This window comes from Callorhinus ursinus, unplaced genomic scaffold, assembly GCF_003265705.2.
Source record: "Callorhinus ursinus isolate GAN/ISIS: 27379988/994484 unplaced genomic scaffold, GSC_fseal_2.0 scaffold17, whole genome shotgun sequence".
Classification (NCBI taxonomy): Eukaryota; Metazoa; Chordata; class Mammalia; order Carnivora; family Otariidae; genus Callorhinus; species Callorhinus ursinus.
In genome coordinates, this window is record NW_027397079.1 from 7,328,359 (window position 1) to 7,342,368 (window position 14,010).

Consider the following 14,010-nt stretch of genomic DNA (forward strand, 5'->3'; position numbering starts at 1 on the left):
TCTCTCTTCCTCTTGCTCTCTCCTCTCTTCTTCACTTGGCTTCTTTCTAGGACATTTTCATCCACTCCCCTTCTTCCTGAGACACTCGATCCTCCCTACAAAATAATAAAGCCTCAACCCATACTAATTTCTTATTAAATTCAGCACTTTCAGGGGTCAAGTGCCTGCCCTTGGCTTCTTCAGATAAATTTCTGTTGATTTCCATAGTAACTCATGGAGATCTCCAAAATCAGTCTGCTGGATTTTCTGAAAGGGAAAGTCTTCTACATGGTGGACGGGTCAGAGGGAAATGGTCAGGAAGGAGAGACACTGGTGCAGCTGGTTTTTCCCAGAAGTATCTCCACTCTAGTTTACATAATGCTCCTGCTTAGCATGACTTTACCTCCATTCATTTTGAAACCGTGGCTCTGGTCTAACTATGCTAACTGTGCATTGTCCCTTCTGGGTTTGGGGTTCCATTTCAGAACTCCCTCCCCATAGCTGAAAGGGGACAGCAGTGCCTGTAGAGTAAGACTGATCAGTTTGGGCTGAGGACAAAACATTAAGTATCATTTTCTCCCACATTCCCCACTGAAGTACCAGACCCCAGGTGCAGGAATAGTAAAGAAGTTGACCACAAAATGGGCTCTGAAACACTTAGCCTTCTTCCTGTGCCCGGAGGGTATAAAAGAAAGCTAGGGGACAGATTTCTTTGGAAAATGGGCTGGTGTGCTGTGATTGGGACCTCACTCTGGCTCTCCAGGGGGACGGGTGAGGAAAATAACCCTCTCACATCAGTACTTATGAGATGGGCTGCATTTCAAGCAGCTCCTTGGAAAACAACACGCTGCCCTGTGCTGCTCACACCTGACAGTGTCTGCAGGTGAAGAGCTCCAGCTGGAGTTGTCCACAGTGGCAGGACAGAAAGGTCAGCCATGGGGTGGCTGCATTTACCATATTAGGCAGGGCAAAAGGGGCATGGCTCCCAGGGACCAAGAAAACGCTACACAAGATCACTGGGCTGAAACCATCCTACAGGGAAACTCCCAAATACGGTGGCCTGCTAAAGCAAAGGGACTCAGTAGTAAGTGGTTTTAGGATACAGCCCTGGGAGGTGAGGGGTGGAGGGAGATTCCTAAGGTGGACCAGAAAGAACATCAACCATTCGGGAAACTGTGCAATGCCGTGGGCCACACAGGAACCTAGGAAGAACACATCAGTGTTTTCCCCAAAAGGCGATCTACCTTGGGATACTCTTGCACTCGTTTCTTTCACTGTGTCACAAAGTACCACAAAAGTTAGCAGCTTAAAACACCATACATTCTCTCACACTTCTTTTGGTCCCAAGTCCAGGCATGGTGTAGCTGGACCCCCGCTCAGGGTTTCACGGGACTGACAGCATGGGGCCGGCTGGGACTTTCATCTAATCTGAGGCAAGAGATCCCCTTGCACCCCCCCTGGGGCTTTGGGGACAATTCTGTCACTTGCAGTTGTTGGCCTGTGGTGGGTGGCTGTCCTCTTGCAGGCTGTCGGCCAGGAGGCTGTCCTGAGCCCGCAGAGGCTGCCTGGCATTCCCTGCCCCGTGGCTCTTTCCATAAACAGGCAGCTTTCTCCTTCAAGGCCACCCAGAGTGTCTCTCATACTCCAAAATTCCAACTTGTTTCTAACAGCACAAAAGAAAGGGGAGAAAACCAAGCTATACAGAGTAACGTTTTTGTTCACCATTGGAAGGGAGTTATTATTAATTTAAACTAGATTGTTAAAATTGACTGCAAACCCCAAGTCATTTATAATATAACTCAAACATACATAGCACCACAAATGACAAGGGGATTCACATGGTACCTCAGGAAACACCTATTTAACACAAAAGAAGACAGTAATGCAGGAATGGGGTAGGGGAGAAATAACATGTAGAAAACAAATAGCAGGCGACACCTGGGTGGCTCAGTCGGTTCAGCATCTGACTCTTGATTTAGGCTCAGATCACGATCTCAGGGTCATGAGGTTGAGCCCCATGTCGGGCTCCACGCTAGATGTGGAGCCTGCTTGGGATTCTCTCTCCCCCTCTCCCTCTGTCCGCCACCCCCAGGCTCTCTCTCTCTCTCTCTCTCTCTCTAAAAAAATAAATAAATAAAAAAGAAAACAGCAAATGGCAGATGTAAATCCTACCTCATCAATTATGGCATTACATGCAAATGGATTAAACACTCCAGTTAGAGCCTAGCAGAATGGAGTTTTTTTTTTTTTTAAAAAAGATCCAACTATATGCCGTGTGCAGGAGACACACTTTATTTTTTTTTTAAAGATTTTATTTATTCATTTGAGAGAGAGAATGAGAGAGAGAGAGAGCATGAGAGGGGAAAGGGTCAGAGGGAGAAGCAGACTCCCCGCCGAGCAGGGAGCCCGATGCGGGACTCGATCCCGGGACTCCAGGATCATGACCTGAGCCAAAGGCAGTTGCTCAACCAACTGAGCCACCCAGGCGCCCGCAAGAGACACACTTTAGATTCAAGGAAATGAAGAGGTCAGAAGTAGAAGAATGAAAGAACCTGGAGCTAAGGACAAGAGAACTTTGTATAGTGAGAGGTGCATCAACCCCTCAAGAAGACATGACAGTGATAAGCATGGATCAACCTACCAAGAACCACAAAATACATGAAGTGAGAACGGACACTTTGAAGGGAGAACTCAATAATTCAACAAAAGTATGAATGTTTTATGGCCTAGCGTGTGATCTATTTGGATGAATGTATCATACGTCCTTGAAAAAAGTGAGTGTGTGTATTTTGCAGTTGTTTTATGTTGTATTGTGTAAATATCAATTCAGTCAACACAGTAATAGGGTTGTTTAGGTCAACTTTTGTGTTTACCAACTTTTGGGTCTACCCTTTGCTGAGAAGAGTGATATCAAAATCTTCTGCTCTGAGTGTAGAACTGTCTGTTTCCCCCTTTACTTCAATCAGTTAATGTGTAAACGTGTTACGCAGCATTCCACTTTCGATTTGATAATATATTCTTTTTTTTTTAATCTGAAACGAATACTGCCACTCCAGCCTCCTTACTCTTGATACTTTCATAGTTTATGTTTTTCCATTCATTAGCTTTCAACCTTTCTGTGTCTCTTTATATTTACAATGCTTTCCTTATAATTTGTGGTCTGATTTTACTCTGCCAATGTATGTCCTAGCTTTGACAGTTCACGATTATGGGCGATGTCCCCACTGGACTAGGCTGGGTAATGGGTGCACAAGACCTCTCTGTATGATTTTTGCAACTATTGTGAGTCTATAATTACTTGAAAAGAAAAAAAATGTTTGGAGAGATGCTTCCTTTATAGATCACACATAGTTTTGTCTTCCTGCTTAATCCATCTGATTATCTCTACCTTTCAAGGAGAATGTTCAGTCCCTTGATAGTTTTACATAAATAATGATAGATTAGTTAGATGTTGGTCTATCAATTTACTATTTTTGGTGTGTTTGTCCTCCTTGAGCTTATTCCTCTGTTCTCTCTCACCTTCTTCAGATTATTGGGACATTTGAGGCAAAACTTCCATTATAAGGTGTTAATTATGATTAGTGGCTCTCACGGGGGATATCAATACACATCCTTAACTTTTTATATCTACTTAGACTTGATATTCATCTACCTTATTCAAAATTTGGAAGCCTTGTAATTGTTTAAGTAGATATATTTCTCCCCATTCGCATAACAGAACTTTTTGCTATATTTTTTTGTATGTATCACATCCATTATAAGCTCACAAGGCAATGTTACAGTTTCTGCATTAAGAAGTCACATACATTTCAAATAAAGTAAAAGACAAAGTATTTTTTAATACTTACTCTGATATTTATCATTTCTGATGTTTTTCATTCTCCTTGAAAATCAAGTTTCTTTCTGGTAGTTGCCTTCACCTTTTACAGAATTTCCTTTTACAGTGTTCCTGCAAGGAATCTCTGCTAGAGAAAAATTCTTTTCATTTTCTTTGCCCTGAAAATACGTTTAGTCTATCTCCCCCCCTTTTCTTTCTTTCATTATGTTCCACTAGCCTACATATAATAGTACATCATTAGTTTTTGTTGTAGTGTTCCACGATTCATTATTTGCATATACCACCCAGGGCTCATCACCACGTGTGCCTCCTTAATGCCCATCACCCGGTTACCCTTTTTTAAAGGACTTTTTTCTGTAGATGGAGTTTGGAGCTGGCAGCGCTATGCCTGTTTTCCTTCAGGGCTGCGAGGTGCATGCACAGTCACCTGACCTCTTTTGTTTCTGAACAGAAGCCAGTGGTAACTCAATTGCTGTTTCCCTGAACTGAAAGTGTTACTCTTCTCTGGATGTTTTCACGATTTCCTCCCTTTTCTGGGTTTCAGGAGTTTGACCGTGATATGCCTAAGCATGGTATCCGTGTCCTTTGCGATTTGCAAAGCTTCCTGGTTTGGTCAATTTGTCTTTCACCAAATTTGGGAGTTTTCAGCCATTATGTCCTTGAACTACTTTTTACCCCATTATGTCTCTCTCCTCCTTCTGAGACTCTAATTACCTGTCTTTGATATTATCCCTCAGGCCCTCAAAGGCCTGTGTTTCTCAAATCATTTTTCTCTCTCATCTACAGGTCTCATAATTTTTATTGATTCAGTGACTCTTGATCCTGTCATATTTTCTATGCTACCAAATCTATTCAGTTAATTTTTTTTCAGATATTGTATTTTTTAGTATCAAAGCATCTTTACATTTTCTGTTCTCTAATGAGATTTTCCATATTTAAAATTGATTGCAAGCATATTTTCTTTACTATTGGAGCATCTTAAAATAGATATATTAAATTCCTTGTCTGAAATATTTCAACATCATCGATGTCCTGGATACTGTGAATGTTGTATTGAAGAGGATGTGAATACCGCTACAGCCTCAGAAGAATGCTAATTTTTTTAAGTTTTTTTTTAGATTTTATTTATTTATTTGAAAGAGAGAGAGAGAGAGTGAGAGAGAGAGAGAACAGGCAGGGGGGAGGGGCCGAGGCAAAGGGAGAAGCAGACCCCCCCTACCCCCGCCAAGCAGGGAGCCGGATGTGGGACTTGATCCCAGGACTCTGGGATCATGACCTGAGCTGAAGGCAGATGTTTAACTGACTGAGCCACCCAGACACCCTGATATTTTTGTTTTAACAGGAAAGTGACTTTTTTAAACTCAATTTGCAAATATTACCTTGGCTGTAATGGGCAGCAGCTCAAATCTCAGGGGTGTTTGTGTGTTTGTCATTTTGTTTTACCTTAACCAGGTGCATGCATCGCTCAAGGGGTGGCAAAAGTCAGGGGCAGAGTTCACACGTAGAACCTAAGCTCCCTTCTCTGGGTCTTCATTTTCAGCAGATACGATCTCCCTTGGCCCTGGCTTTGTGTTCTAAGTTTAGAAAGAGGATAGATATTTTTGTTTGTTTTGAGTTAACCTCTCCATACCACATTGCAATTAGAGAGCACATACTCTGTGCTGTTTCATTTTTCCAAGTTTTGACTTTTTTCTAAAATATGCCTGTATTTGTTTCAACTTTCATATTCTTCAGGTAATTTTTTTCCCAAAGTTTTATTTGTTATCAGTAGGAGCTCACTTTGCTTTATTCGAAATGGAAATCCTTGTTTGAGTTTTAATCTTTCAAATAACCCCCTTACTTAAAAGCCTTCAATAACTTACCTTTGATTTTAGGATAAAATTCAAATTTCTTAGTAACATATAAGTAAACATAAATAGTTCTCCAACCCATATTTGTTGAATGAAAGCTATTCCCATAACATATGAGATATGGTCATATTTAATCATAATGCCATTATTCTTAATAATAATATTTTACAAATGTAAAAACTTTGAGCATTTAATAACGATTTCCATATTACTTGTTTCATGGGTTCCTCTAACTAAGCAGCTATCAATTAATAAGTCAAAGAGCCCATATATATTTTGAACATCTACTGCTGCAAAGCACTGTCACGAGGAATGAATGGAAAGAAAAGGTTGGAAGGAGAGTCATTCTTCCGTGGAGCTTACAGTCACATTGGACAGATAAAAATTTTTCATATACTATAATTTTTGAAAAGCAATTTTACCAGGCACCCATTAATAACTGCCAAGTGAATCTTATAAGAGACCAAGTTGAATGTAACATCTTAGAGAAGAAGAAAAGAAATGGGGGTTAGAGACCTTCTGGAAGGGAAGGTACCTAAAATGGGGCTTCAGGGAAAAATAGATGCAGAGGCAGAGATGTAGAATGGAGGAATACAAGCAGGAGAAAAGCCTTACTCTCCCAAAAACATCATTGGAGTAACACCTGATCCAGCAGCCTACACATTATTCAGTGGAGCATGAACAATAGTTTCTTCTTAATGAACATTGCAAACCGAAGTTGACTTCCAGCCCTTCCAGAGCTGTAGAACTTGTTTTAATCAACTTCCCTTGATAAAAGAGCTGCATTCTAGCAACTGTACCCTCTCTACACTGATGTCTGGAGCCATGAGAATCTTTTTCTTAATTTCTGCTGTTCTCATTCTCCTTGTTCACATTTTCTCAGGTAAGAAGAAAATCCTAATAGATGTAAGGATGGCAATCTGTCTTTTGAAAAAAAAGCTCAGGTTTTAGAAAAATTTGTGACTCATCCCTGTGTTCTAAAAAGGTCCCAAGACAAGCCAGTTACTGGAAATCTTTTCTTGAGCTTAGACACAAAACAACAGGACCGCACTGAGCCAGACTAGCTCCACCCAGAAGAGCATCTGGTTAATTTCCCTCAAAGCTCTACCAAGGGGTTTAGACTTCTCTTTACATTTAGATCTCTTTCCTTCTTCTGTAATCTTCAACACAAGCTTCAGGATATGCCAAAGTGATTGCTCTAAAATGAGAGAACACTTCAGAGGCAAATTCCAAACACACTTGTTAATTTAGAGAATTATAATTTTTGTAGCCTAAATGAGACTAAACTCATGATAAGAGGTTCTTAGTCTATTTTTTTATGTCTTACTAGTTGTTCCAAATTTTCTAATCTTAGATTATTTAGAATTTCTTCCTAGTTCTCACATACTGATGGAAAATTATATCATTTAAACAACTAGCATCTTGATTAGTTTTCTTTTCAATCTCTGAGAGCTTTGAAATGGTCTCTTTTTGCTCAGTACAGCCAAGACTCTATCCCTAAGAAACTTTTTAAAAAGATTTATTTATTTATTTTAGAGAGAGAGAGATGGGGGAGGGACAGAGGGAGAGAGAGAGAGAGAGAGAGAGAGAGAGAGAAACCCAAGCAGACTCCCCGATGAGCGCAGAGCCCATGAGCCTGAGATCATGACCTGAGCCAAAATCAAGAGTCAGAAGCCCAACGGACTGCACCACCAAGGCGCCCCCCCTAAGAAATTTTTATATCATCCCTTCTCAACAACGCTTCATCCCTTCTGTTATGAAGCCATTTCTAATGGGGGTTCCCCAATGATCATGAAGCACTTTACTTCTTCATGTTTCCTGGATTTCTACACTTATTTATTACACAGTCAGTCCTCATAGGTATGAAATGTGTGCCTACCACTTAATGAGAAATTGGGCACTGTAGCAAAAGTAGGTAATGTGGAAGTCGAAAATGTAATCAGAGCATGGTCTTCACCCTTAATTTGCTTGAAGTTTATGATTTCATTATTTCTGTGTCGGTAAAAAACAGGTTGCCCAGAATAGTAAATAGGTGTTTGATACATTTCAAATGTGTAAATAAGTGAATGGATGAGATGGAAAGATGCACAAAAGAGTATAGTACAAAACAGTTCCCTTCAGTGCCATAAAAGACGCAAACTATAAAGAGAAGCCACGGAAATAGAAGCATGGTTCTAACTGGGGGATCAGGAGGGGCTTCCTGGGAGGGGGTAGTAGTATTGCCCTTTTGAAAACAGGCATAAAAACATGCCCTCAGGGTTCAAAATCTCATTTATCAAATCAGTTTCTTAGTTTCTGCCCCAGCCTCTTTTCTCGGAGGTCAGGCAATGGATCCAGGTAGAGAAACACATTTGAAGCCTTCTTCTCCATTCGCATTCATCAGGTCTCTGACTCATTAAGGGCTCCTTGTCCCCAGACTCTGCTCAAGCACATTTGAATCCTAACAATAAGCACAGTGTGGGCTCGAATTTGGACCACCACAATCACAACAACCACACAGAATCTCAGAGTTGGGAGTGAGTTTAATGATCAATACAAGAGGTAACACATTTGAGGTTGAATCTCAGTAGCAATCCTCATAAGTTCTGTCAACTCTTGGGCTTCAATTTCTTTTCTATAAATGGAAATAATAACAGAATTGTTTGAAAGATGAAGACACTTGTTACGTTGATTAGAGTAGAGGCAAACTTATTTTAACAAAGGCACTTAAAAGGAGAGCAAATGGAAAAAAATAGTTTATTTTTCTCTTATTCAAAACTCCAAAAATAGGCAAGTTGACTATTTTGGGTAGAAAGAAGGCTCTTCTCCATCAAGTCATGTTGAGACTAGGGAGGAAGGTCAACTTTGCATCCTAAACATGTACCTATTTTATCTGGTTCTAAAGATGCTCTAACGGGAAGGGCTGAAAAGTAAATAAAGGGCATGATCAGAAAGCTTGCGTAGAAGTAGCTACATCATTCCACTCCTGTTTCATTGGTCCAAACTTATTCATGTGGCCATACAGAGACACAGGGCCAGGGACTGACGTCTTTTGCTGAGTCTCCATGTGTTATCCATCATCTGAAGGGAAAAGTAACTGCTTGGGGAAGGTTTAACAGTCCCTCTGTTTGTATAAACTGCTTAAACAAAGCCAGGTACATCCTCTGTGCCCTGAGAAAGTTCACTATTACTACTGCTTGCCTGTCATTGTTTTTTTATCATCATTCTCGTTCTTGTTATCTGCCCCAATTAAGTATTTAAACACCTTATACATATTGCACGTCAGTTGACTGCCCAGAAGCCTGATGAAGTTCAGTGGTCTACTTCCCAAGTTCAACTTTGGACTATTTAAAAAATTTCCCCTTGTTTTGAGCAGAAATCTAAGGCCATGCAATTCCTTTCCATTGGTCCGATTCCTAACTGAAGTGCAATGTCTCTTCAGCACGTATAACATCTCAGTTATATGACAACCATATGTATTCTTTCCCCTGCCCCAAAGCTGTACTTTCCAAGAATAATGAGAGTAACTGCCTGTTCTTTCTATTTATTTCTCCAGAGAACACATATCACTAAAAACTTTTCTCAATCATTCCTCTCAAAATATTTTTACTCTCCTCAGCTTAGCCTTTGTTCTGAAGGAAAATCCATTGCTTATGCCACTCTAAATTCCAGAATTAAAATCATCATTCCATTGGTATGTTTACAAAGCAGACCAGTACCTCGTTTCTTTTATCTTTGCACCTAAAATTGTGAAACTTCACAACCACACAGCAGTGCATGTGGACTATCGTTGACCTGCCTACAGTGTCAACAGCGTCGTCTTTACATTTTGTTATATATCCTAGACTATTAATTTGGAGATGTGAAAAAATCACATATTGGAAAGGACTGTTTATTGGAATTACAAAGTATATTGCCTCCCTCCCAGGAAGAAATACTCTGCTTCTAGATATCCTAGAAATGATTGTGGCAGAGGGAATTGAATACAAAGTAAGGACACTGTAACAATTGTATGGGGAATCTGGGCTCCCGCACAGCTGTTCAGGTGGCATGTGCTTTTTCTGATCTCTAGGCGTGTACTCTGTGTCTGCAGGAGAGTCAGTAATGGGGAGTTGTGAATTTGGCCCCGGGTGATGTCGTGTTGCTTTCCGGTCACCAATGACTGGGTAACTGAAGCCCTGCTTTCTTCACTTTAGCCCATGGAGGAATATACAGAGAGATGCAGTGTCAGAAACTGGATGGGCGCTGTGAAGTCGAGTGCCTTTCCTTCGAAGTTAAGATTGGGGGCTGTCGAGCTGAATTGACACCACTTTGCTGCAGGAAAAAGAGGAACAAGTAAAAGCCAAGCAACAGTTACAAAAAGTGAGAGGCAAAGGTCCTCTGGCTGTGAGGTCCATGCAGCAAACCTGTCTGAATTTTCTCTCCTGACCTCCAAGGTTGGCATTCTTTGAATGAAGCTGTCAGTCCAGCTCCTGACGCTGCAGAGAAATGCCCTCCCTGGGCCATGAGCTGCCCGAGGGAAGGCACTGTGTTATGTTCACCTTGGCAATCCCCACTTGCTGGCATAGGGCCCATTAATTATTTTATTGATTGATAAAGTAAGTGAGCAAATGAACAGATAAAACAAGTAGAATGGAAAGGTGGGACCGTGCTTGAGAGGAATTCTAAAGTCCTGGCTTCAGACGGAAGTGTGACCCTGGGCCTTTGCTATTCAGACGCTGGTGTCTGTAATAAGAGGAGATTCAACCATGTAGTAAACGGCCCACCTGCTGGACACAAGTTGTGGCTGCCTTAAGCCATACTGTGGGCATGGGCTTCTCCAGCTCCTTCACAGGTAGTTGTTAGAATGGCTTCCACTCCCTGTCCCATCTGGGACATCAAGTGCCACAAAGAAACTGGCCCACGTCAAAGTTTAAGCTGGGCCAAGATTGGGAGGATCTTCATTCTGGCTACTTGCAGTGAGAATGTATCAATCGTGGCCTATTCAAGCGTAAGTTCCCTAGAGATGGTCCAACTCAACACCATCATTTCCAAGAAGGAGATACAGGCCCAAGAAGACCCCACCCTTGCTGGCTTAGTCACAGTCATATGCAGACTTCTGGCTTTTTGGTCTTATGTTCTTAGCACATCCGCAGAATGGTGTGCTGGCCAAGGGCAGAAGCCTGAAGATGGAACACTTTTCAGCAGCTCCAGTGAGCAGTTGGGTCGAGGAAGAAGTGGAAACTAGCTGCAGGAAAATTGCACACTTTCCAAAATCCCTCCTGTGACCCTGCGATCCTTGGTTTTCTGGGCCAATGGTAATGGCACACAGGTTTGCCTCTGTCCTGACTTGCCAAAATTCAGAGTCCCAGCTTTCAGGTAGAGCAAGATATATTTCATAGGTCATTTTCATCCTCGATTTACAGCACACCCTTCCAGAACAGAAGAAACACAGCCCCTTGTCTCTGCTCTGGAGAATTTCCTTACCTATTCGCTTAAGCCCACTTCCCGTAGAGATGTAAATAAGAGAGAACAAAATAAAATACAATTTCTTAGGACAAGACAATTTGTAAAAGGCTGTAAAATAAGAAATAAAGATGTGTTTTAAAAAATGTTCTGGTGCTGCTACATATCTTTATGGCTAATGGGCTGAATTTTTTATTCTGAAAACTATATAAGAGAGAAGTGGGCGGATGAAGTTCTCTGTGGCAAGTGTCTCAGGTCCTGGGCTTTCCCCAGAATTTCCTTACCGGTCTCAGATCAAATAACTGCCTTTCAGAATCTAAATGTACTTAGGTCTCTTCCCTTGTTCTTCCTCCCTCTTTTCCCCACTTTCCTCGCCAAATGAACTGTGGTGTGTGTAAAGTATCCCTCTTTGCTTCTCAACTTAGAGCAACATCCTCTGCCACCTTCGTGCTGCTGGGATTTCTCTTGATAAGGAGACCAGTGAGTGACCTCTTAGGCACGTCTTGGTCACCATTCCCTCTTTCTAAATACCCAGTATAATTTCTGTTGACCTACATGGGCCTTATCTGATAAAAATCCTACACTGTATTTCCAACTTAAACTTCTTGCTGAAGTTTTATAAGGCATTGCTCTTCCTAACTCCAGCTCCATACAGCTGATCTTTTGGGATTTCTGATAGGACCTAAAAGTAACTTGTGTTTATTACAATTTATCCCTTTCTTTCCAAAACTGAACTTCATTTACTATTTGAGATCTTAGTAAATATTGTTACCATTTACTCAGACACTCAAGTTAATAATGCCTTGCTCAGGCTTACTCTCCCTCACAAATCACACAATTCCCTTATTGCATGAATCTACATAGATTACTCACTAGCATGTGCAAATTGTGTTGTAACTTTTCTTCCCTTCTCTCTCCTCGCTAATATTGTTCTCATTTACCTAGAATTGGGGATTGGGCTTTGTTCCACACTTCATGTGCACACACGCACACACCGTGTGTGTTTTTCAACCATAAAAACGAAGTAGAAGTGTCACACTCAGATTTATAGGAGTTCTTAGAACATTAAAATATTAGAGCTTAGAAATGGGCTTGAAAATAATGTAAGTCATTGTTTCCAGAACCAAACTGATTCTAGTCACCTAGAGTATTTTTGGAAGTCAGGGGTCTGCCCCCTACTCTAACACTTTCATACTGGGAACTCTTCAGTTAAGAATCTGAATTTTTAAAACCATGTTTCCAATCAAATCTCCTGCATAGTGGTGTTTAGCAACAATAGATCACTGACCAGAGCATCTGAGATTCAGAGGTGACCCTGGTTTTGTGTCCCACACTTCTAGATAGAAGCCAGGATGGAGCTTCCAAACTCAAATCCAGAAGTCTTGTCTTTAAGTCCAGTGGTATTTCACTGTCCCACACTTTTCGAAAAGGAGATATTGAGAGGAACTGAACAAATGGCTCACCTCCTTGCTCAACTCGGGGAACAGAAGCTCAGACTTTAAAGACTGATTGATTGAAGAGAGAGCAAGCGAGAGAGAGCATGAATGAGTTGGGAGGAGTGACAGAGGGAGAAGGAGCAGACTCCTTGATGAGCAGGGAGCCTGACATGGGACTCCATCCCAGGATCCTGGGATTATAACCTGAGCCGAAGGCAGACACTGAACCCACTGAGCCACCCAGGCGCACTAGAAGCTCAGACTGTAATGGGAAGACAGATATATGTCCAGCAAACTAACATACAACGTGGCAGGTCCCACAGCCTGATAGGAAGCCTGTAGGAGCTCAGAACAGGATGACGGAGTGTAACGGGAGTTAGTGGAGTCTAGACCAAGTTCACAGACAAAATACCCACCACTGTTCAGACCAATCTTTTTGTCAATCTAGCCTAAATCACTTTAACTGAACTGAAAGATTGTTGTTCCTTTCTGTTGCCAATATGTAGGTAGCTTATGTTCCCATTTGACAATTATTTCCACTCAAAACTGCCCACTTCCATGAGCCTCCAAAATAACAAGGACTCTCTGTCCTCCCTTGAAGACCATTCTGCTCTCATGGGATACCTCTATCCCTAGATACCCTTAAGGAGGTGTTCCAATGTCCTCATTATGTAAACAGAGCCATCCTACTGGTCCTGATGAGCTTTGGACTGAAATGAAGCCATTTCCCACCTGTCTGTGTGGGCACTTCACCCATGAGAACCATTGTCGTTTTCCTTTGCCATTCTATTCTTTTTCTGAACCAAGTCTCCCCAGGGAACAAAACAAATTATTTAAAACTTGGTCAGTCTGAGAATCTGAGCACTTGAGAAAATCCTACACACGGGACAAAATCCCCACTACCTACACAGTGAGAAGGGGCCCCATGGGAAATTCAATGTTTGAGAGAACCGTGGTCTCCTGATCCCTGAGTGATGGTTTCTGATTGTGTGCCCCACATCCTAGGTCTGGGAAAGACAGACTTAGATGCAGTGCAGTCAGAGGCTTCCCAGGTGTCTAGAACCACCTGTGCTTCATCACTGGAGCTGAACAGGATCTGGGTAACAGAAAAGGGGGTATTTCCTCATAATTTTTTGTCTCCAAACGTCTTTGGCTTATGTTCTCCAAGAGTTAGTGATTCTCAGATAACGGCACGACAGAGCCATGATAAAGCTGTTGGACCCAGGCAGAGGGAAGTGATAAGGACCTACTTGTAAGGGTAACTGGGTCTAAGAAAACTAGCTCCATACAGCTGATCTTTTGGGATTGACTCTGTCTGTGTGGCTTCATTCCACCCTTGGCTCTCCCTCCCTGTTCCCTTTCAACCCTGGTCTCCTCAGATGGATTCCTCCTGAGATTCTAGCTGACTCCCAAACCGAACATGCCCTTCTACATTCAGAGTAGAAACAGGGAATAGCGGTCTTAATCATCCTGCCCAGACATG

The 14,010-nt window shown here is 41.8% G+C and overlaps 1 protein-coding gene across 1 annotated transcript; it reads left to right on the forward strand.

The window, feature by feature from the left end:
• The first annotated feature begins 6,480 nt into the window (after nucleotides 1–6,480).
• LOC112834495 (beta-defensin 107A-like) lies at nucleotides 6,481–9,985 on the forward strand. The gene is made up of 2 exons (XM_025885926.1): nucleotides 6,481–6,550; nucleotides 9,843–9,985. Exons 1-2 carry the CDS (start codon nucleotides 6,481–6,483, stop codon nucleotides 9,983–9,985), a joined length of 213 nt encoding a protein of 70 aa, XP_025741711.1.
• The last annotated feature ends 4,025 nt before the right edge of the window (nucleotides 9,986–14,010 follow it).

Coding starts and splice junctions, on each gene's coding strand:
- LOC112834495 (XM_025885926.1), top strand. CDS start 6,481: ATGTCTGGAGCCATGAGAATCTTTTTCTTAATTTCTGCTGTTCTCATT. Junction 6,551..9,842: donor CCTTGTTCACATTTTCTCAG/GTAAGAAGAAAA, acceptor TCTTCACTTTAG/CCCATGGAGGAATATACAGA.